We start from the raw sequence: 24,510 nt of genomic DNA on the forward strand, positions 1-24,510 counted from the left end.
AGTTTGTATGCTTTGTTCCTCTATATTCTCTCGGTATATCAGAGCTGCGATGCTGGCAAAGAGAAATCCCGGGAAGAGAGCTGCATGGGATTTCTACAAGCAACCATTTCAGCTTATAGCAAGAGATAGAGATAATATATTGGAACTGAGAACTTCTCTAACAGGTTTAATTTGATAAAAAAAAAAATTAAGGCAATTTATAGACCTATTAAAATTGTGAGAATAAAGAATTTGAAAGAAAACTGCAAATAATCAAATGAGACAATTATTAATTCCAGGAAAACAATAAATCAATTGGGAAAGTAAATGTAATAATTACACCCTACTTTTATTTATTCTTTTTTTGAGGCAGAGTCTCACTTTATCACCCGGGGTAGAGTGCCATGGCATCATCATAGCTCATAGTAACTACAAACTCTTAGGCTCAAGCTATCCTTCTGCCTCAGCTTTTCAAATAATTTCACTGTAAGTGTGCACCACCACACCTGGCTAGTTTTTCTATTTTTAGTAGAGACGGGGTCTCACTCTTGTTCAGGCTGGTCTTAAACTCTGGAGCTCAAGCAATCCACCTGCCTCAACCTCCCAAAGTGCTAAGATTACAGGTATGAGCCACCGTACCCAGCCAGTGTACACTCAGCAAAGAACTATATTTACATAGTTATGATAATAAAAACAATAAATGCAGATTTCATCAAAATAGTGAAGATCAGCATGGGTGGTTCAGTGGTAGAATTTCTCACCTGCCCAAAATAGTAAAGATCAGGCTATATTGGAAGGGAAACAAAAAAAAAGAACAAAAATTCACTTCTATCACCTAGAAAGTCAATTTTTTTTTTTAATTATAAATCAGGCAGTAGCCATACACATATAGTAATAGAAATAAGACAGTAAGTAAAAATGTCTACAATGTTGAAAGTACCTCCACTGGGGAGAAGGCTTTATTGTTGTTATTGTTGTTTTGTCAAAACTTCAAGGAAAGGCCAGGTGCAGAGGCTCACATCTGTAATCCTAGCATTCTGAAAGCCTGAGGCAGGAAGATTGTCTGAGGTGAGGAGTTCGAGACCATCCTAACCAATGGCAAAATGAGACTCTATCTCTACAAAAACTAGAAAAATTTGCCTGGTGTATTGGCACATTCCTATAGTGCCAGCTACTTGGGAGGCTGAGGTAGGAGGATTGCTGGAGCCCAAAGAGGTTGCAGTGAGCTATACTAATGCCTCTGCACTCTAGTCAGAGTAATGGAGTAAGGCTCTGTCTCAAAGCAAAACAAAACAGAACATCCTACCCCCACCCAAAATTCCAAGAGGGTTCAGTCCAGGTCCAGGTGCTCATAGCACAAAGATTCAATTATGGAAACAAGAAGGATTGCCAAGAAAGAAAGATAATTTCTTTTCTTTTCTTTTTTTTTTTTTTTAGAGACAGTCTCAGTTTGTCACCCTCGGTAGAGTGCCATGTCATCACAGCTCATGGCAACCTCCAGCTCTTGGGCTTAGGCGATTCTCTTGCCTCAGCCTCCCAAGTAGCTGGGACTACAGGCGCCTGCCACAACGCTCGGCTATTTTTTGTTGCAGTTTGGCCAGGGCAGGGTTTGAACCCGCCACCCTCGGTATATGGGGCTGGTGCTCTAACACTGAGCCACAGGAGCCGTCCAGAAAGATAATTTTTTAATGCAAGTGACTGTCGGGAGACCAGGAAAAGCTGCCTCATAGCTTTCTCTCTGACGAAAGAAGACCATAGTCTCTTTAAGGAGGGGCAGGTGCTTTGGTGCAGGTAGTGGGGGACGGTGAGTCCTCGTGTTAGGACGTCTGCTCTGGGGCCTTCAGAATCTCAACTCCTTCACCTTGCAGAAAATACATCATTTCTGGGAAACAACTCAAAAGGTCAAGTAGTTAGTTAAGAGAGAGGATTATAAAAAACACATGGGGTGGTGGAAAGGTGTTCGTGGAGCCAGTTTTGACTGTAGTTGTCGTGTGTTATTTGACACTACCATTCTTGCTAATTCCTGAGAATGTATTATTTTGATGAAAATAAAATTGACTTAAAACAAGAATGAAGAATTTTTTACATAATATTGGCAAGAATTTAAAACTGTTGACAGAGATATGAAATTGGGCACTCTCATACACTGGCTAATAAAGCTGTCAGTGGTATCTTTTTGGAAGATAGTTGATCTTTTGTTTCAAACACCTTAAGAAATTCTATTTGACCCAGAATTTCTACTTATGGAAATTTATCCTAAGAAAAAACTTTAAGGATATGTACAAAGACTTCACCTTTTTTTATTATAGCAAAAAAAGGAAAGAAATATTATATTGACATAAATATCCAATATTAGGGCCCTAGCTTTTTATAATTCATGCTAGCTACGTAAAGAAAAACTGTGCAGTTACTAAAAATCATATGTACTTGTACTAACCTATAAAGACATTTATAAATATTGAGAAAAAAATTAAAAGCTGGTAGCAAAATAGCAAAATGGTCTCATTTTGTTCCTCTCTCCTAATAGCATATATTTGAACCACAATGTTCTAGAATATGTACAGCTCAGTAGTTATGGCTGAGTGATGGAATTATGTGTGACTATTAATTGTTCATCTCTATATTGTAATTTTCATCTCTATATTGTAATTTTCTATAATGTATGTGATTGACTTGTGTAATTGTCTATTCTGTTTCAATATTTTAAATCATACCTCGAACAAAATATAACTTAAAAATTCAAAGAGATCATTGAATAAAATAAGTGTTATTTATGAGCGCAGACATAAAACTAAACCTCTTTGAGTCTGATAAAAAGTAATCTACATTTATAAAATCATTATGTTGATATAGGTATGTAGGCTTGTTCACAAAATCCACAATACTAAAAGTAAGGCTTCCAAAAGCTTAGAAAAGTAAGAATAATTGTTTTTAATAGCAGGAATTAATCTCAAAGAATTTATTTCAAGAAATGGAATGTATAAAATGCCATGTCTCATGATACTTAAAATATTAGATTCTTTAAGCATTACTTACAGAGATGCCTTACTTACATTTTTATATTCAAGATAATTTCTACATACTTGGAATAGCCAATTCTTATATTTTGAGGATTTGTCTCAATTCATGGTATTGTTTGCTTTGCTTCTTAGGTACCAGCAAAGACCACACGTCTTACTCAACAACTTCTCTGCCACCGCCGCCTCCATCATCCCATCCGGTCAGCCAACCACCCTTGCCAGCATCTCACCCAATACAACCACCAGCCCCAAGCCTACCGCCCAGAAACATTAAACCTCCGCTTGACCTAAAGTAAGCAAAAGATTATCTTGCCATTTCCTTGCCAATCTCTTGCCATACACTTTTCGACTATGTTTGGCTGAGTGCCGAGGGATTCATAAAAGTGGGCAGCTGGCAGGGAGAAGGGCTGGCAGTTCTCATATCTTTGGAATCCCTTCAAATCTGAGAAATTCTTGTTAATCTATTTTATATTGGGTTTCCCCCTAGAAGTTCATGTGGAGAAATAGAGGGAAGGGATTGGTGGGATTACACCAGCGGTGCATCTTACAAGGGTATATGTGAAACTTGGTAAACGGTCTGTGAAGCTAGTGAATGATGCCCCATGATTATATCAATGTACACAGCTATGATTTAATTAAAAAAAAAAAAAGAAGTTCATGTGGAGAAAATTTCCACTGTCTTTTTAAAAGGCGTGAAGCTTTCTTGAGGTCAGCTCACCACAGCCATCTCCTCTACCATCAGCACCACCCACACCTTGTAATTGTCACCATCACCATCACCACCATCACCACATTTTACTAACTGCCTATGATGCACTAGGCATTTTAAATATATAATCTCTACAACCTTATCAAGTGGATCGTGTCATCATTCACAACGGGGAAATGGAAATCTACCTTAGTAAAGAGGCCAAGTAACTTCACCAAGATCATGCAGTAATGTAGAGTAGCAATTTCAAAGTCTGTCAGTCTGAATCCAAAGTAAACATTTGCTTTAAACTACTATGCTAGGGCGGTACCTGTGGCTCAGTGAGTAGGGTGCCGGCCCCATATACCAAGGGTGGCGGGTTCAAACCCAGCCCCAGCCAAACTGCAACAAAAAAATAGCCAGGCATTGTGGTGGGCGCCTGTAGTCCCAGCTACTCGGGAGGCTGAAGCAAGAGAAATGCCTGAGCCCAAGAGCTGGAGGTTGCTATGAGCTGTGACACCATAGCATTCTACCAAGGGCAATAAAGTGAGACTCTGCCTCTAAAAAACAACAACAACAACAACAACAACAAAACCTACTACGCTAAATAGCTTCCATTCTCTTATCCTTCAGAATTTTTGGCTGAGTATTAAAGACCTCGGACACTTTTATTGACGCCTACTGTTGTTAAGTTTTCTTAGATAGCATTTTTTGGAAATGTCAGAACTGTATGAGGTGCTATGCACAGGCTCCTTGAGGAAAAACCAAGTGGAAGATTGGAATAGAATGAAATGTCATTTTAAAAAGAAATATTCAGACGATGGCAAGCATAGATTTTTATGGCAAGACAAACTCAATCTTCCCTTTCTTTATCTAGAAAATGTCTTTACATGGTTCTCTTTTACCACAAATGAGTAGTCTCCAATTTATTTAGTACAATTTTGTTTTCCTTCACCTCAGTTTTCCTACCAGATTGATGCTTTCCACAAATGTCCATAATTGATGTAACAGAAGCTGTTACTAACATTATTAGAGTAGCAGCTTCCCTTATACGCTTAGTGATTATAATTTAGAGCAGGGATTTAAACCACATTTGTTATGAGTAGCCACCACTGCTTTTCACCTTTTTGTCCTTTCTTGGGAGTTTAAAGATGGGAATTAAAAGGTGTTAGAGCAATTTAGCAGCTACCTTCTTATATATGGCCTGCCGCGTACATTTATGTTAACCGCACGCCCTTCCTGGCATTTATGTTTATGAATACCAATTTAAAGATTTTAATGCCCCATGATATATGCTACTTTTTTTTTCAAAAGGGAAAATGTGGTGTACAGTAAAAGACTTTGAAGCTCCTATCAGAGATCACAAGTAAATTCCATAATGAAGAAATATCTAGGTTAGAAGATTTCCCCCAAATAGAGAAAAAATGCATAGAGGAAATGAAACCAAATTGGATCTCAATATTCAGGTTCAAAAGCTTATATTTCACATGAAGGAGAGTTTAAGGGGTAGTCTTTAAATAGAATTATGAAAGATACAGGTGTTTCTGTGCTTTTTATCACAACACCACTCTTCAAAATGCACACACGTGAGTGGTGTTCCCTATGCACTCCCTCTGCCGACCTGCAGATCCAGGAGGTGGCTCTAACCAGGATGGTAGCCACAGAGGCAGTGAGAAGTGTCCATATGCTGGATAGATTAAGGCAGAGACAACAGAATTTGGATTTAAGATATGAAAGAAAATGAAGATCGACAATAAATGCCTTCAAGGTTTTTGGCCTAAACGGCTGTAAGGATGAAGCTTCCTTCCATCAATGAAGGATCGTCACAGGGAGGCTGAGGGTGTTAAGAGACAAAATGACAACAAGTTAAGTTTAAAGATTTTCATCGGCTTTATTTGTGATTCTGGAATAGGGTAACACTTCGTTCCATTAGGTAGAATATTGAATAGAGCAGAGGAGTTTGGTTTTAAAAACAGAAAAAGAACAACTGTAAAAAGCAGAAACAAGGAACAAAAACCAAATGGGTTATTTTGAAGTCACTTTTCTGTCAGGCAGGGAGGTAGAAACAAAAGAATAGAAAGATAATTGGCAAACATCAGGCTACTTCAGGTCACTTTTTGTAGTGAAGATTAAAATAGAAGGAACTTCATTATCATGATCAAAGATTGAAACTGGCCTGTTTGGTAAATTAAGGTCTCTCTCCTGATTTCTCTGAAGGTCAGATAACAACTCAGTTTCATTGGATGAACAAGAGCAACTCCATTTTGATTTTTAGTCTGACCTGTAGGTCCCAGTGCAGGAGTTTAATCTAAAACCTCTTAGATTTTGTTTAACAAAGTTGAACAAGTTTTGGAGGTGGGGAAGATCAGGAGACTACTAAGTTTGAGATGTTTTTATAGCATTCAAGTGGAAATGTTGAGGAAGCAATTGGAGATAAGTGAAGAGTCTAGGAGAGAGTTCTGGGTTAAACATGCAAGATTTGAGAGATATAAGAACATGGTCTATGCTTAATGTCATGAGACTGATTGAGATGATCAAGGCTAGATAGAGAACCAAACCCAGGGGGCACTGTAGCTCTATGAGGCCTGGGAGGAGAAAAAAGGATGAAAGGTAATAAAGGGAACAGCCAATAAGGAAGTGTCCTGGAAGCCCAGTCAGAGGAAGCAGTGAGCAACTTTGTCAATGCAAGTGAATGTCAAAAAAATGGGGACCACGGTGGCAGTGTGGATGAAATACCAGGAGTTATAGGGGTGCAAGCCTGGAAAACAGCTTTAATGCAGGGAGAAGAACTGGAAAGAGCAAGTGTAGACAACTCCTTCAAGGAGAAAAGGAAGGCCAAGAAATGGGGCAGGACTTGGTGGAAGAAATGCAATCAAGAGAATTTTTTAAGATGGAAATAACAGCATATGTTTATGCTGTTGGGAAAGACACAGTAAAGAGGAAAGAATGATAAGGGTGGAGAGAGGGGAGAATTCCAGGAACCAAGAATGAGGGTGACTAAGAACTAGTACTCCCGCCAGACGTTGGCTTCCCGAAGTAACTGAAGTAAAGACTGATAAGGGGCCAGGCACAGTGTTCACGCCTATAATCCTAACACTCGGGAAGGCCAAGGTGGGTGGATTGCTTGAGCATAGGAGTTTGAGACCAGCCTAAACAAGAGCCAGACCCCTGCCTCTAAAATTAGCTGGGCATCGTGGTGGGCATCTGTAGTCTCAGCTACTTGGGAGGCTGAGGCAAGAGGATCACTTGAGCCCAAAAGTTGGAAGTTGCAGTGAGCTATGACACCAGGGCAGTCTACCCAGAGCAACTGAGTGAGACTGTTTCAAAAAAAAAAAAAAGACTGATAAGGTTTACAGTTCTCCCTAGGGTGTGCAATGGAGTCTCTAATCAGGATCAAGGAAGGAATTCCAGAAGATAGAGTCGTCTTTATCATCTACAGGCTATTCTGCCTACTTCTAACGCTGTTCCCAGAAGTAACTTGCAATTGTATCATTGAGGTCAGACTGTCTTAGGAGTGCAAAAGATCGAAGACGGATGAGAACCAGAAATCAGAAATAACTTGATAACTCGAGGCCAAAGTTATATTGTATATTAAACTGTATTGTTTCCCCACCTAGTGGTCAGAAATTAATTTATTACATTTTCTGCTATTTAACTCAGGCGTTTGAAGAGGAGTTGAAATGGGTCAAAGAATATATTTTTTAATTGTAATTTATCATTATTAATGTTCAAATCAGCATCGTTTTAGTATAACACATATCTTAGTATCATTTTTTTCTAATTAATTATTTAACATCATAACAATTTCTTCACATAAAAACAGAACCATTTACGGTTGAGTATTTTGGCACATAAAACAAATTACATGGTTATTAATAGAAATGAGACAGGAAAAGTGAGGTAATAAGAAATAATAAATACTGGGAAGTGACTAAGGTTAGAAAAGGAAAGCTTAAACAACTCTTATCCTGAGGTAGTTCATAGTTAGTTAAACGAGTTTGGGGCTTCAGTGGCGTTTTGTTGTTTGGTTTTTTTCTTTCTGTGTATGTGAGGGGCTTTGGCTGTAGACTAGAGGAAAAATAAGAATTCACCATGATAGCCTTTTTATTTATTAGAATTTCTCAAAATTTTCTGGACTTGAAACTTGCCATATCTGTTGAATTCTGTTGCCAAAGGGTCTTACCTCACTCCGTTTGGAAAGCATTGGCTTAAACCATTCATAGTTTCAAAATACCTCAGGGGTTAAGTATAGTACATGCTCCAGAGAAAAGGCCACAAGATTTTATTCTCGGTAAGAGCAGGTATAGAACAAAGTTTTATATGTCTTTATTCTTTTTAAAAACAAAAGCAAACAAAAAAATTTTTGATAATTAAAGCTAAATACATGAATAACCTGGCTTGGTGCCCATAGCTCAGCAGCTAGGGCACCAGCCACACACATAGGCAGGCAGGTCTGAACCCAGCCCCGGCCAAAGGGCAACAAAAAAATAGCCAAGCGTTGTGGTGGGTGCCTGTAGTCCCAGCTACTCGGGAGGCTAAGGCAAGAGAATCGCCTGAGCTCAAGAGCTGGAGGTTGCTGTGAGCTGTGACACCATGGCATTCTACCAAGGGCAATAAAGTGAGACTCTGCCTCTAACAACAACAACAACAACAAAACCTACTATGCTAAATAGCCTCCATTCTCTTATCCTTCGGAATTTTTGGCTGAGTGTTAAAGACCTTAGACACCTTTATTGAAGCCTACTGTTGTTAAGTTTTCTTAGATAGCATTTTTTAGAAATGTCAGAACTGTATGAGGTGCTATGCACAGGCTCCTTGAGGAAAAACCAAGTGGAAGATTGGAATAGAATGAAATGTCATTTTAAAAAGAAATATTCAGACGATGGCAAGCATAGATCTTTATGGCAAGACAAAAGACTTTTCTAGACTTTCTTTATCTAGAAAATGTCTTTACATGGTTCTCTTTTACCACAAATGAGTAGTCTCCAATTTATTTAGTACAATTTTGTTTTCCTTGACCTCAGTTTTCCTACCAGATTGATGTTCTCCACAATGAAAGTACTTAATGTCCATAAATGATATAACAGAAGCTGTTACTAACCTTATTAGAGTGGCAGCTTCTCAGTGCCTCTAGAATACTCTGAGCAATTGCTGACAATTAGATCTGGATTTTTTTACGGCTTCTGTACCTATTTCTCTTCCTCATCTCTTTTCCTTTCTTTCTTCACTCCCACTGCTATTGTGATCATTGTTTCATACTTATTTAATATTTTATTGTTATATGTATTATGAATTCAGGCCTATATAAAATAGCATTAAGATTCATAAGCTGTAATGTCAGGTCCACAAATAAATGCGTGCACGCAAACCTTGTCTACAAGCAATAAATGGTTTACATAAACGCGCAGCCACACATAAATGAAAGTGCTACACAAATATACTTCATTTTACAAGTATCTGTTATTCATCCAGGTTGTTTTTGTTGTTTTTTTTTTGTTTTGAGAAGACAGAAAGAGAAGTTTATTAATTTTCCAGCAAATGAGGAGGTTGTCCGACTCCTCTCTTAAAGTACCAACATCTTCATCTAGGTGTTTTAAAAAGTGGACTATTTAAGTCCAGGGGTCTTTTCAATTTAACATCCTTTTCACAAATGATTCGCTTTAGTAATAAAGGTTAGTTTAATCTCTTGATATTACTGGGAAATCATTAATTCACGAAATGAAAAATTAAAGGTTTATCTTGACAAGAATGATTCTAATAGCTTTGTAAAAATGACAGTCACAATAAATTAGCTAGCAAAGTGACAACCCTTTCCTTTAGGGGTTTATGGCCAGGTAGTGAGAAAAGAGATCTGTAATACAGAATAATCATTGTGATGCATGGAGAGGAGAATGACATATAGAAGTAGCGGTGAGTGGGCTTAAGGAAGTGTAGAATAACTTCATGGAGGAAGGGGAGTTTAAGGAGAGGCTTAAAGAATAGGAAGACCATAAGCAATGGACAAGGAGAAGGGAAAATTATTACAGGTTAAACATGGAGAAACAAGAAACCAGAAAGGGTTCAGAGACTATGCAAATTCAGTATTAATAGGTGAGGAGAAGATGCTGTGAGAAAAGGCAATATGAGAAATACAACTATAAAAGTCAAAGCTGCTCATAAGAACCTTGTATGCCATGGAAAGGGCTGCAGATTTTATTCGCACCATGTCTGTGTATTTTGATGTCTAAGGTATTTGCATCTTTTTAATTAATATTCAATTTATTAACAGTCATAATGCAAAAACCTAATTTAAGTACTTAAATTTACATTGTTTAACTTTTTATTCTACTTAGACATTTAGTAATTTTTTTTTTTTAACAGATAGGGTCTTGCTCTGTTGCCCAGGTTGAAATGCAGTGGTGCAATCATAGCTCATTGCTGCCTTGAACTCCTGGGCTCATGCTAGCTTTCTGCCTCAGTCTCCTCCAAGTATCAAGTAGCTAGGACTACAGGCATGTGCCACCATGCCCAACCAATTTTTTTTTATAGAGGCAGGAGTTTACTATGTTTTCTAGGTTGGTCTCAAACTCATGACTTCAAGTAATTCTCCAGCCTTGGCCTCCTAAAGTGCTGGGATTGCAGGCATGAGTCACCACACTTGGATACCTAGTAATTTTTATTTAAATAAGAATTAGCTTCAGCCTCCTTTGATTAATGATTGGAATACTCAAATGGCTCAGATTAAATTCTTTAAAATCAAATTTATGCAATTTATATTCTATAAATTTAGTTCTATTTACAAATTTACTTAATTAAACTCCCTTAGATGTTTTATATTACATGTATAAATTTAATACATTGAGTTTCACTTTTAAGCATTAGAAATACCTGACTGAACAAATTTAATGACCCCACTAAACAAAACCCTCCCAAGAACTTAAATGGCTCTTGTAAATCTACTAAATCAAACCTCATCCAATTCTCTTAAATATCCCAATAGCATTTGCAATTATGTTTTGCTTATGCTTTTTAAGAAGTATTATACTGGGAGGCTGAGGCAAGAGAATTGCTTAAGCCCAAGACTTTGAGGTTGCTGTGAGCTGTGACGCCATAGCACTCTACAGAGAGCAACTTAGTGAGACTCTGTCTCAAAAAAAAAAGAAAAAAGAAAGTGTATTTATTATTAAAAACAATTTAAGCATATAAAAAGCAAAGGCAATTGTATTATGAGCCTCCATGTTCCTTTCACCAAATTCAACAATTGTAAACACTTAGCGTATCTTGTTTTACCTATACCTTCAACCATTTCCCTCTAATATTATTTTGAAACTAATAACAAACATTATATAATTTTGTCCACAGATACAGGGTGCAAAAAAATGTATACACATTTTAAGAAAGGAAGAAAACTGTATCAAAATTGTAATAATCATTATATGCTGATAACATTTGTTATCTTGTATATTATAATTTCTTACAATTCCAGAAATCAAATGTGACTTTAGTATTACAATTTTAATACAGTATTTTCCTTTATTAAAATATGTATGCATTTTTTGGCACCCACTGTATTTTGATAGATGTCCCTAAGAAATAGACTCTGCTTTAATGTAAAATATCAAGTCAGTGTTCAATTTTCCAATTGCCTCTTAAAGTGTGTTTGTTTTTTTCTTAAGTTTGTTTTAATAAGAATCCAAAGTATACACATATTTGTTGGCTTTTATGTCTTGTCATTCTCTTTTAAACTATAAGTTCACCCTTCTTATCTTTTATTTATTCTCTGCAATGTATATATGGAAGAAGTCAAGTTGTTTGTGCTTATTATAGTTACCCATAGTCTAAATTTTGCTGATTGCTTCTCTGTAATATAGCTTATTTGTTCTTCTCTCCTCTGTATTTTCTGTATCTTGGTAGTTGGTGATTATAACTTTTTGGTTATTTTATTATGTAAGATTCATTTTTAGGTGATGGTATATTCTTTTATTAGGAACTCATAATGTACTCTTTTTTTCCTGATTAACATGAGGATACATAGATTAGGTTACATTGTTTGCATTCATAAGGTAAAATCTGAGTTGTAGTTGAGTCCTTCACCCAACAGAAGTGCCATATACCCCTATATTTTACCCATTACGTAGGAACTTACAGAATCCTCTCACACCTTGCTCCCTTTCTTCTTGAATTTGCCTGTATTTTCTCTCTCGTGTGAGCCTTGAGATATCAGCTAATCCAGTGAGAACAGATCACAGGATCCCAAAGCTGCAGAAGCTGGTGTGGGTGTGAAGAGAGGGGAACACTTATGCATTCTTGGTGGTATTGCTAACTAAGACAGCCTTTTTGGAAAGAAGTATGGAGAATCCTCATAATGTATGCCTGACTCTCCTTTTGTGATCTAAGCAGCCATTGACACTCAATACCCAAGATCCTTACTTTTTACCTAAACATTAAAAACACAAATTTTAAGTTGATGTGACAAATCTAACACAATATTTGCTAATGTAACAGATTTCTTAAATATTACACATACTTAAAATATTAAACATACACATACTGTCCCAATTATTATAAAACTTATTTCACAAAGTTTGTTTTTTTGTTTTTGTTGTTGTTGTTGTTGTTTTTTACCATGAGTTTGACTTACTCCATCAGTTCTATATTTAATTCCAAGGACAAAAAAGACTCACTAAGGGCAACAGGTATCTTGTCATGACCAATTTAATGAGTTGATCAACTGCCTTTTACACTTACCTAAATAGAAAACTAAAGATGTGTAAGTTAAATTTTTTATTTTTAGTATTTTTGAAAAGTGAGTTTATTAGATTGATAGTTGCTCACTAACCATGTTTACTATCTCAGGTAGAGAGTAAAACACACCTGTCCATGGCAGGTCTTCCTGAGCCACAAATGTATCCCTGAACCCTTTTTTATCATCTTCATGATGAGAAGATGTTTCTAGCACACATTCTTCTTGTGAAGTTGCTTTTGCAACTGGCATCTCTGGGCTTCAAGTAACTCACTCATTTTTTATTGGGTTTAGGTATTGCATATGAGAGTAATATAATTATATTTTTGACAAAAGTTGGAGAAGGAGCTTTCAGGGTGGGGAAGAGGAATAGAAATTCTGATTACTAGAAGACCGGCCAGATGACGACAGCCAGAGTCTACGTGAGAGATAATAGAGCTCTCTTGTCCAGCAGGGCAGAGGGGAGAGATGGGAGAGAGAATTGAATTGCAGGAGACATTAAATACGGAGAGCTGACAAAACTTGATTAATTTGATGTGGGACTGAAGAAGAGTGAGAAATCAAGGATGATCTGAGGCTTGGGTGGATATGTGAGTTGTAGTACCATTTACCAAGATAAGAAACCTAGTCAGGAACGTGGCGTTAGGCTAAGATGGACAGGGGAAAACTCAGTTTCTAAGATATTGGTACAGAACTGTCTGTAGGACATCCAAGTAAAAATATGTGTCTGTATATATATTGTGTATACATATATCTAGTTTGTATACATATATATAGTGTGTGTATATATATAGAGAGAGAGAGTGTGTGTGTATGGGTGTATATATAATTTCAGATATATACAAGGTCAGACAATGAAGCTTATGAACTCATTCTAGAAAGTGCAACATGCATCATTGCTGAATATCGCTATGGTCACCTTCTAAGTGCTCCCCTTGGGAAGCCATGCACTGATGCCAGTGCCTAGTCTGCACTTCAAACCAATTTTGGAATTCTTTTTCTGGAATGGCTATTAGAGATGTCTTTGTAAGGCATGAAAAGCACGCAACAGCAGTAATGAATGCCACTCAGCAAGACACCACCTCATGTCAACACAAACACGGCCGTGAAACACTGATATACCAAGGCTATGAAACCTTACTGAGGTGTTTGTACAGTGCCACCCACGTGAGCTCATGGTGGGAAGTTCACAAACCTAATTGTCAGAAGACAGCTCTGATGGTCATTCTAGAAAAAGAATTCCAAAATTGCTTTGAAGGATGAACCAAGTGCAGATATTGCTGCATAGTTTCCCAAGGGAAGTACTTGCAAGATAAGCATAGTGATATTCAGCAATGAGGTATGGAGTGCTTTTTGTAGGATGAGTGCATGAACTTCATTGTCAGACATCATATATATATATGTACACACACATGAACCCACATACACACACACACACACATATACACATATATATATACGAAACTCAGAAGAGAGGCCTGGGCCAGAGATTTCAACATGGAAGTCACCAACATTAAAATAATATGTGAAGCTATAAGGGTATATAAAACCATTCAGGAACAACTGTGAAATGGAAAAAAAGAAGAAAGTGAAGACTAGAACACCGAGGAACATCATCACTGAAAGAGGAAGTCAAAAGAAAACAAACCCACGGAGGCGGAGCAAGATGGCAGCTGAGTAACAGCTTCCTTGCATATGGGCACCGTGAGTCTGGGGAGATAGGACTCCAGGCATCTCTGGCTGGTGGGATCTGCCTATCATCACCCCTGAGAGGATACAGGGAGTCAGCGAGAGACTTCTGGACCACAAGAGGAGTCTAAAACAGTGGAAAATCAGCAAGTGGTCGCGTGAGTTCAATCCGTCTAAACCCGCCCACAACTGTAAGTTCAGTAGCTGAGAGACTGCAAACCAGAAAGGCCTTACCTGTGAACTGTTTTGGTGTCTTTGGACTTGGCACTCAGCTGAACTGCCTTGGGGAGAGCCTGAGCGGGAGTGCAGAGAACTTTGGCCTTTGTCTAGGGCCCCAGTCTGAGCCGCTGAGCCAGACGGAGCTAATAAGTGTTTGGCTCTGGGTCACAAGCAGCCATTGTAAGCGATCTGCCCCAGCAAGCTCCGCCCTCAGGGTCGCAGAGCTGGAATTGGGTGGGAGCTGGTAACTCAGAGACCAAGTAGCCTACGGGCGGGGTCTGAGCCACCTTGCAGCCCTAACCCTCGGGGGCAGAGGGAGACCAGTTTTGGCACACAGGGTAAGTGGATAGCCACTTCCGCAGTGATTCCAGCGACAAGCACTTCCCTGGGAAAGCTTCTGCTCAGCAAGTGAACAAGTTCAAAGTGCCTTTTAAGTGGGCTGAAGAGAGATTTAGGGTGTCTACCTGCTGGGGTTTGAGAAAATAGCAGCCTCCAGTCGTATCAGAACTGTGATTAACATCTCATACCCCACAAGACCACGTGTTGCCCAGACAATATTCAATAACACATACATACTGCTTTATTTTTGGTTGTGTTTTTCTTTTTTTTTTTTTGGTTTGGTGGTTGTTTTTTTTTTGTTTGTTTATTTTGATGTTGTTGATTGTTGTTTTGTTTTTTAAGTTCAACCTTTTCCATACAGATCCTTTTTCTTTCTCAATTTTTCTAGTTTAATTATAATTTCCCATTGCTGCCTATTTCAATGATTAGAACTTCATTTTTGTTAGTGTTTCTACCGCTATTATTTGGTTTTTCCAGCCAATTTTATCCCCTAAAGTTTTCTGTTTGCTTGCTTTGGTTTGATTTATACCATTTTTGTCTTTCCTCTCTACTTGGTGGAGGCGGGGTACTGCGTCTGATCAGGTTAGCAAAGAACTGCTGACCTCAAGGGAACCACCCAACTGGGCACCCCCAGAAGGTGTTTTTTTTTTTTTTAAGGTTGTATCAAAGTACCCTATTGTACACCTATATTGCTCTGTCTCCCTCTTTCTGTGCCTCTCTTCTTTTTCTCAATATTCCTTTTACCCACCCCCTCTCCTTTCTCTATTTTTCTTTTTTTTTTTTCTTATCACTTGGTCCTCCTTTCTTTCATCCCTTTCTTGCTCTTCAACCTTCTCACCCTTCTGGTCCTGTAACCCTTAGTCCACAGGCACAAGAACTAAAAGAGCAAGAGGAAGTGAAAGGAAAATTAGGGCAAGGAAACAGATAAAAGAAATCACTCATGAGGAAGAATCAGCAGAAAACTCCAGGCAACATGAAGAACCAGTCCAGAACAACCCCGCCAAGGGACCATGAGGTAGCTACTGCAGAGGATTCCACCTATACAGAAATGTTAGGAATGACAGAAAGGGAATTTAGAATACACATGTTGAAAACAATGAAAGAAATGATGGAAACAATGAACAAAACTGCTAATAAAGTGGAAAATAACCAAAAGGAAATCCAAAAACAGAATCAAATCAGAGATGAACGATATGAAGGATATAAAAAGGATATAGCAGAGCTGAAGGAAATGAAACAGTCAATCAGGGAACTTAAAGATGCAATGGAAAGTATCAGCAACAGGTTAGACCATGCAGAAGAAAGAATTTCAGAGGTAGAAGACAAAGTTTTTGAGATAACTCAGATAGTAAAAGAGGCAGAAAAGAAGAGACAGAAAGCAGAACGTTCACTGTCAGAATTATGGGACTTTATGAAGCGTTCCAACATATAAGTTATAGGAATTCCAGAAGGGGAAGAAAAATGCCCCAGAGGAATGGAAGCCATACTAGAGAATATTATAAAAGAAAATTTCCCAAATATCACCAAAGATTCTGACACACTGCTTTCAGAGGGCTATCGGACCCCAGGTCACCTCAACTCTAACCGAGCTTCTCCAAGACACATTGTGATGAACCTGTCCAAAGTCAAGACAAAAGAAAAGATTCTGCAAGCTGCCAGGAGTAAGTGCCAGTTGACCTACAGGGGCAAATCCATCAGAGTGACCGCAGACTTCTCTAATGAAACTTTTCAAGCAAGAAGACAATGGTCATCTAACTTTAATCTACTTAAACAGAACAATTTCCAGCCCAGAATTCTGTACCCTGCTAAGCTAAGCTTCAAAATTGACGGAGAAATCAAATCATTTACAGATATACAAACATTGAGGAAATTCGCCACAACAAGACCAGCTCTACAGGAAATACTTCAACCTGTTCTGCACACTGACCACCACAATGGATCAGCAGCAAAGTAAGAACTCAGAAATCCAAGGACAGAACCTAACCTCCACACTGATGCAAAAGATAAAACTAAGCAATGGACTCTCACAAAATAAGACGAATAGAATACTACCACACTTATCAATTATCTCAATAAATGTTAATGGCTTGAATTCCCCACTGAAGGGACATAGATTGGTTGACTGGATTAAAAAACACAAGCCATCCATTTGCTGTCTGCAAGAAACACACCTGGCTTCAAAAGACAAATGAAAGCTCCGAGTCAAGGGTTGGAAGACAATTTTTCAGGCAAATGGAATTCAGAAGAAAAGAGGAGTTGCAATCTTATTTTCATATACATGTGGATTTAAAGCAACTAAAGTGAAAAAAGACAAAGATGGTCACTTTATATTGGTCAAGGGAAAAATACAACAAGAAGACATTTCAATTCTAAATATCTATGCACCCAATTTAAATGCTCCCAGATTCTTGAAACAGACCTTATGCAGTCTGAGCAATATGATATCCGATAATACCATAATAACAGGGGACCTTAACACTCCTCTTACAGAGCTGGACAGATCCTCTAAACAGAAATTAAACAAGGATATAAGAGATTTAAATGAGACCCTAGAACAACTGTGCTTGATAGATGCATATAGAACACTCCATCCCAAAGATAAAGAACATACATTCTTCTCATCACCCCGTGGAACATTCTCCAAAATTGATCATATCCTGGGACACAAAACAAATATCAACAGAATCAAAAGAATTGAAATTTTACCTTGTATCTTCTCAGACCATAAGGCACTAAAGGTGGAACTCAACTTTAACAAAAATGCTCGACCCCACCCAAAGGCATGGAAATTAAACAATCTTCTGTTGAATAACAGATAGGTGCAGGAAGAAATGAAACAGGAAATCATTAACTTCCTTGAGCATAACAACAATGAAGACACAAGCTACCAAAACCTGTGGGATACTGCAAAAGCAGTTTTGAGTGGAAAATTCATCGCTTTAGATGCCTGCATTCAAAAAACAGAAAGAGAGCACATCAACAATCTCACAAGAGATCTTATGGAATTGGAAAAAGAAGAACAATCTAAGCCTAAACTCAGTAGAAGAAAAGAAATATCCAAAATCAAATCAGAGATCAATGAAATTGAAAACAAAAGAATCATTCAGAAAATTAATGAAACAAGGAGTTGGTTTTTTGAAAAAATAAATAAAATAGATAAACCATTGGCCAGACTAACGAGGAATAGAAAAGTAAAATCTCTAGTAACCTCAATCAAAAATGATAAAGGGGAAATAACAACTGATCCCACAGAGATACAAGAGATCATCTCTGAATACTACCAGAAACTCTATGCCCAGACATTTGACAATGTGAAGGAAATGGATCAATATTTGGAATCACACCCTCTCCCTAGACTCAGCTAGGAAGAAATAGAGCTCCTGAACAGACCAATTTCAAGCACTGAGATCAAAGAAACAATAAAAAATCTTCCAACCAAAAAATGCCCTGGTCCAGATGGCTTCACTCCAGAATTCTATCAAACTTTCAAGGAAGAGCTTATTCCTGTACTGCAGAAATTATTCCAAAAAATTGAGGAAGAATGAATCTTCCCCAACACATTCTATGAAGCAAACATCACCCTGATACCAAAACCAGGAAAAGACCCAAACAAAAAGGAGAATTTCAGACCAAACTCACTCATGAATATAGACGCGAAAATTCTGAACAAAATCCTAGCCAATAGATTACAGCTTATCATCAAAAAAGTCATTCATCATGATCAAGTAGGCTTCATCCCAGGGATGCAAGGCTGGTTTAACATACACAAGTCTATAAACGTTATCCACCATATTAACAGAGGCAAAAATAAAGATCACATGATCCTCTCAATAGATGCAGAAAAAGCATTTGATAAAATCCAGCATCCTTTTCTAATTAGAACACTGAAGAGTATAGGCATAGGTGGCACATTTCTAAAACTGATTGAAGCTATCTATGACAAACCCACAGCCAATATTTTACTGAATGGAGTAAAACTGAAAGCTTTTCCTCTTAGAACTGGAACCAGACAAGGTTGTCCTCTGTCACCTTTACTATTCAACGTAGTGCTGGAAGTTCTAGCCAATACAATTAGGCAAGACAAGGAAATAAAGGGAATCCAAATGGGAGCAGAGGAGGTCAAACTCTCCCTCTTTGCTGATGACATGATCTTATACTTAGAGAACCCCAAAGACTCAACCACAAGACTCCTAGAAGTCATCAAAAAGTACAGTAATGTTTCAGGATAGAAAATCAATGTCCACAAGTCAGTAGCCTTTGTGTACACCAATAACAGTCAAGATGAGAAGCTAATTAAGGACACAACTCCCTTCACCATAGTTTCAAAGAAAATGAAATACCTAGGAATATACCTAAGGAAGGAGGTGAACGACCTCTATAAAGAAAACTATGAAATCCTCAGAAAGGAAATAGCAGAGGATATTAACAAATGGAAGAACATACCATGCTCATGGATGGGAAGAATCAACATTGTTAAAATGTCTATACTTCCCAAAGCAATCTACCGATTCAATGCCATTCCTATCAAAATACCAACATCCTACTTTCAAGATTTGGAAAAAATGATTCTGCATTTTGTATGGAACCGGAAAAAACCCCGTATAGCTAAGGCAGTTCTCTGTAACAAAAATAAAGCTGGGGGCATCAGCATACCAGATTTTAGTCTGTACTACAAAGCCATAGTGCTCAAGACAGCATGGTACTGGCACAAAAACAGGGACATAGACACTTGGAATCGAATTGAAAACCAAGAAATGAAACTAACATTTTACAACCACCTAATCTTTGATAAACCAAACAAGAACATACCTTGGGGGAAAGACTCCCTATTCAATAAATGGTGTTGGGAGAACTGGATGTCTACATGTAAAAGACTGAAACTGGACCCACACCTTTCCCCACTCACAAAAAGTGATTCAAGATGGATAAAGGACTTAAATTTAAGGCATGAAACAATAAAAATCCTCAAAGAAAGCATAGGAAAAACACTGGAAGATATTGGCCTGGGGAAAGACTTCATGAAGAAGACTGCCACGGCAATTGCAACAACAACAAAAATAAACAAATGGGACTTCATTAAACTGAAAAGCTTCTGTACAGCTAAGGAGACAATAACCAAAGCAAAGAGACAACCTACACAATGGGAAAAGATATTTGCATATTTTCAATCAGAGAAAAGCTTGATAACTAGGATCTATAGAGAACTCAAATTAATCCACATGAAAAAGCCAACAATCCCTTATATCAATGGGCAAGAGACATGAATAGAACTTTCTCTAAAGACGACAGACGAATGGCTAACAAACACATGAAAAAATGTTCATCATCTCTATATATTAGAGAAATGCAAATCAAAACAACCCTGAGATATCATCTAACCCCAGTGAGAATGGCCCACATCACAAAATCTCAAAACTGCAGATGCTGGCATGGATGTGGAGAGAAGGGAACACTTTTACACTGCTGGTGGGACTGCAAACTAGTACAACCTTTCTGGAAGGAAGTATGGAGAAACCTCAAAGCACTCAAGCTAGACCTCCCATTTGATCCTGCAATCCCATTACTGGGCATCTACCCAGAAGGAAAGAAATCCTTTTATCATAAGGACACTTGTACTAGACTGTTTATTGCAGCTCAATTTACAATCACCAAAATGTGGAAACAGCCTAAATGCCCACCAACCCAGGAATGGATTAACAAGCTGTGATATATGTATACCATGGAATACTATTCAGCCATTAAAAAAAATGGAGACTTTACATCGTTCGTATTAACCTGGATGGACGTGGAAGACATTATTCTTAGTAAAGCATCACAAGAATGGAGAAGCATGAATCCTATGTACTCAATTTTGATATGAGGACAATTAATGACAATTATGGTTATGGGGGGGGAAACAGAAAGAGGGAAGGAGGGAGGTGGGTGGGGCGTTGGTGTGTGTTACACTTTCTGGGGGTAAGACATGATTGCAAGAGGGACTTTCCCTAACAATTGCAATCAGTGTAACCTGGCTTATTGTACCCTCCATGAATCCCCAACAATAAAAAAAAAAAGAAAAGAAAACAAACCCACAAAGGAAATGGGGGATAGTGGCCAGACAGACAAGTAGTGAACCAGAAGATGTTTTGTCAAGGTCACGAAACAGCAAAATAAGGTGCAGCCTGGGAGGAGTCTGGTGGATTTGGTAGCTAATATGTTAAGAATAGTGTCAGTGGCAATAGAAGATTATAGTCAGTGAAGAAATGAGCGGAAGGAGAGGAAGGAGCGTCAGTGTAGACAGCTTTTTCTAGCTTGGCCAGATAAAGGAGGAATATTTTGTGGTCATTTGGGGGATTCTGAGAGGTAAAGAGAAGCATTTGTTGTTTATGGATGAGAGTAACATGGACTGAGGGAGAAGACAAAGAATGAGATAATTAGGGATAGAAAGGGAAAAAATAAGAGGAATATAAATATGATGACATGAAAATTACCAAGAATTCAGATAGAATAAATCCTGAACACAGGTGGAGAAAAGAACTTCAGAAGGTAAGGACAGGTAATAACTACAGATATGTTCATGAGCTAAGGGAATGTATTTTCTTCAGAGAATTTGCATCCAGTGCTGTTTTTTCAGTGAAATAAGAAATAAGGTCATCTGATTATAGGTGAGAGGAAAGAGCAGATTTGAGGAAAACAATGAAAAATTTTAATAGGTACTGAGAAGGATGATGTAATAGAAGACTGACCCCAAAAAAGTGATAAAATGATACAATAGTATTGAAGGGGGTTCAGATGGAATACCAATTATTTGTATGTCCAGAGCCAGTAAAACTGGCAGTTTTCTCCAGCTATGCTAATCAGCCTGAGAACAGGAATATAAAATTCAGATGGGTAGGTAAATCATTGGGGATGAGGGGGGCCCAGGTATTGATTACTCTGTTAAGAGCTGTTGGAATGAAGCACCTTGGTGTCCAAGCCACAAAGTGATGAAAGTAAAGCCAGGGGAAACCGTCTGGAAAGAGGAAGGAGTAGGGATTGGAAATAATTCTCTTTGGTCTATATAACATAGAGCCAATCAAATGCTTTCAGAATCCCAGAATTGAATCATTGATTTACTGCCAATATAATGGAAAAGATACTACTTTCTTTAAGCAAAGGGTTAATTGTATGTGTCCACTATGAATGGACATGGCTGTGCTTAAGTTTCCCAAGTCTATTTTTTTGCCACAGCAGCAGCATAAAAATACACTAGTGATATTGGAAGTTGGTAGGCATAAGCCTACACTAGTGGTATCTGAAGTTTTCAATCCAAGCAAATATTAAAGAGAAAAGAAAAATTCAGAAAGAATCCTTTTTTCTCTTTCATTATAAGGGGAGAATCTGCTTGTTCTAATTTCACTTTTTCTTCTTCCTTGTTTTCAGAAGCCCTGTAAATGAAGAAAATCAAGATGGTGTGATGCACGCTGATGGTAAACAGCAAAAAAACTATTTTGTTTATTTATTTGTTACCTCAGGTACAGAAGTATGAGTTGATGGTTCTTACAGGCTTGTGAAAGGGTCATTATCATCATTAATTCATGCAAGATCCCTCGCTTGTGTTATTTCTTTGTTTATTCCCTTTTATCACCTTTGTTTATTCCCTTTTATTACTTTCTTCCTCTCCCTTACCGTAGACAAATATTATAATTTATTTAATATGTATATGTGCGTGCATATTCTTTGCATAATGTGGAATACATGCACATACTTAATTTACATAAGCAGTAGGCTATAGGTTACTCTGGAGTTTGTTTAGTATTGTATTTATCAGCATGATGTGGCTTGGGGGGCCGTCCATATCACCACGTGTGCATTTACTCTGTTGTTAGCGATGGTGTAGTAGTCCATGGTATGCATTTGTATGTTATGTGTCTGTGACTCATGGGTACCGCTAATAATTCTGTAGTGCACCTTATTGCACTTCTCTCCCTATGGGCCCCGCAGAGACTTTCTTTAAGATCCAGCCGTGAAGTGGCTGGTTTTGTGTTATAGAATGCTTATGTTGACTGGGCATGATAGCGTGCTCTCCAGAAGGAATGCACTGTCTATACTCCTATCAATAAGGCACAAAAGTGCCAACACGTCTCCCGCATATTGCATTATTCAGCTTTCCTCTTTTTCCTATATATATATAAAATTATATATCCATTTAATGTTTATATCTTTACTTACTCTTGAGTTTGAGCACTTAATTTGTTCATTAGTCTTTGTGGTTTCCTTTTCTATAAGTTGCCAGTTTTTATCTTTTGACCATTCTTTTTCTTGGGGATCATATCTTTTTCTGGTTGACTTACAGGAATTCCTTTCTACTCCACATATAAATCCCATATCAGTTGCGAATGTTGCAAATATCGTCTCCCATTCTGTCCATTGTCTATGAACTTAGCCCATGCTATTCTTCATTAAACATAAGTAAATTTTGATACAATCAATTCATTAATTTTTTTCTTTATGATTTATGCTTTTTAAGTTTTTAAAAAGTTCTTATGAAATAAAAATGCCTGATGTTTTATTTCTGTGAACTTTGTCATTTGAATGTATTGTATTTAGGTCTTTGATCTCTTTGCAGTCCCCTTTTATGAAGTTGGTTGAAATCCAGGTTTTTGCCTATGTATGGAGCCAGTTTTCTCTAAGTAATCCATCCTATTCTCACTAAATCACCTTTGTACTATATCACTCTGTATGTGTGTATGTGTGTGTGCAGGAGTGTGTTTATATGTGTATTCTAAGAACGTGTACATGTAAGTTTGTGTATGTCACTGAACTCCCTGCTCAATTCCATGGGTCTGTCTGTTCTTAAACCAACAACACATCATTTTTAATATTATTGCTTTTCATATTACATTATTGCTCTTAATATTAGGTTATGTGTTGATATCTAGTAATTAGTTGATATTACACTAAACTTTTGAGCACTATAAATTTTTTTTAAAAAATCCAAATAACTTCATGTATTTAATACCTGAAGCATATCCTTGGAAACAACTAGCTGTGACAATTTTTATTTTTATTTTTTTTTGAGACAGAGTCTCACTTGTCACCATCAGTAGAGTGCTGTAGCATCACAGTTCACAGTAACCTCAGACTCTTCGGCTTAAGCGATTCTCTTGCCTTAGCCTCCCAGGTAGTTAATGCCCAGCTAGTTTTTGTTGTAGTTGTCTTTGTTGTTTAGCAGGTCTGGGCCAGGTTCAAACCCGCCAGCCCCAGTGTATGTGGCCAGCGTCCTAACCTCTATAGGTGCTGAGCCCTAGCTATGACTTTTTGATAACTGGGGGTTTGATAATTGCTCGTTCTATACAAACTCAGAACCAAATAAACATGCCTTTCATAAAGGGACTAAATAGTGTCTTATTTATTTTTTAGCTTTTGCATTATTTTATGAAAGTCAATGAAATGATTTTATGATTAAATTGCAAGTATCAAAAAGCCATAGGAAAGATCTAAAGCACATATTCTTCTACATCTTTGATAAAGCATGAGTTCTGTTAGATTATGAACTATTTTGAATATTCTTATATTATGTCTGATAATCCTATATTAAGATGCTTCCTTATTAAAATATATTAATTTTTATTCTTTTTTAAATTTTTTAGGTACTGGAAATCTAGATGAGGTCAGATTTTTTTCATTTCTTATTATGTTGCTATAATTAGAATATTTAACAATTATTGTGATTCACTTCCTATTAGTATGAACCAAAATTCTCATGAGTAATGATGATATTCTTCCATTTATAATCTTATTTCATCAAAACTGCTTGAGATATTGCACACAGATCATTATACTGACTCATTGTTATGTTGTAGTGATGAATATGATCTTTAGTCTAGCTACGT

The 24,510-nt window shown here is 37.5% G+C and overlaps 1 protein-coding gene across 3 annotated transcripts in view; it reads left to right on the forward strand.

Annotated features, from left to right (window-relative positions):
• The window catches only part of FYB1 (FYN binding protein 1), a 168,853-nt gene that overhangs the window by 99,763 nt on the left and 44,580 nt on the right, over positions 1–24,510 (forward strand). For all 3 annotated transcript variants that reach the window (XM_053591798.1, XM_053591791.1, XM_053591801.1), the window contains exons 3-5: positions 3,132–3,291; positions 22,058–22,104; positions 24,268–24,287. In XM_053591798.1, the coding sequence (XP_053447773.1) occupies positions 3,132–3,291; positions 22,058–22,104; positions 24,268–24,287 (227 nt within the window). The remainder of the gene's footprint in view (positions 1–3,131; positions 3,292–22,057; positions 22,105–24,267; positions 24,288–24,510) is intronic.

Source organism: Nycticebus coucang, chromosome 1, assembly GCF_027406575.1.
Source record: "Nycticebus coucang isolate mNycCou1 chromosome 1, mNycCou1.pri, whole genome shotgun sequence".
Classification (NCBI taxonomy): Eukaryota; Metazoa; Chordata; class Mammalia; order Primates; family Lorisidae; genus Nycticebus; species Nycticebus coucang.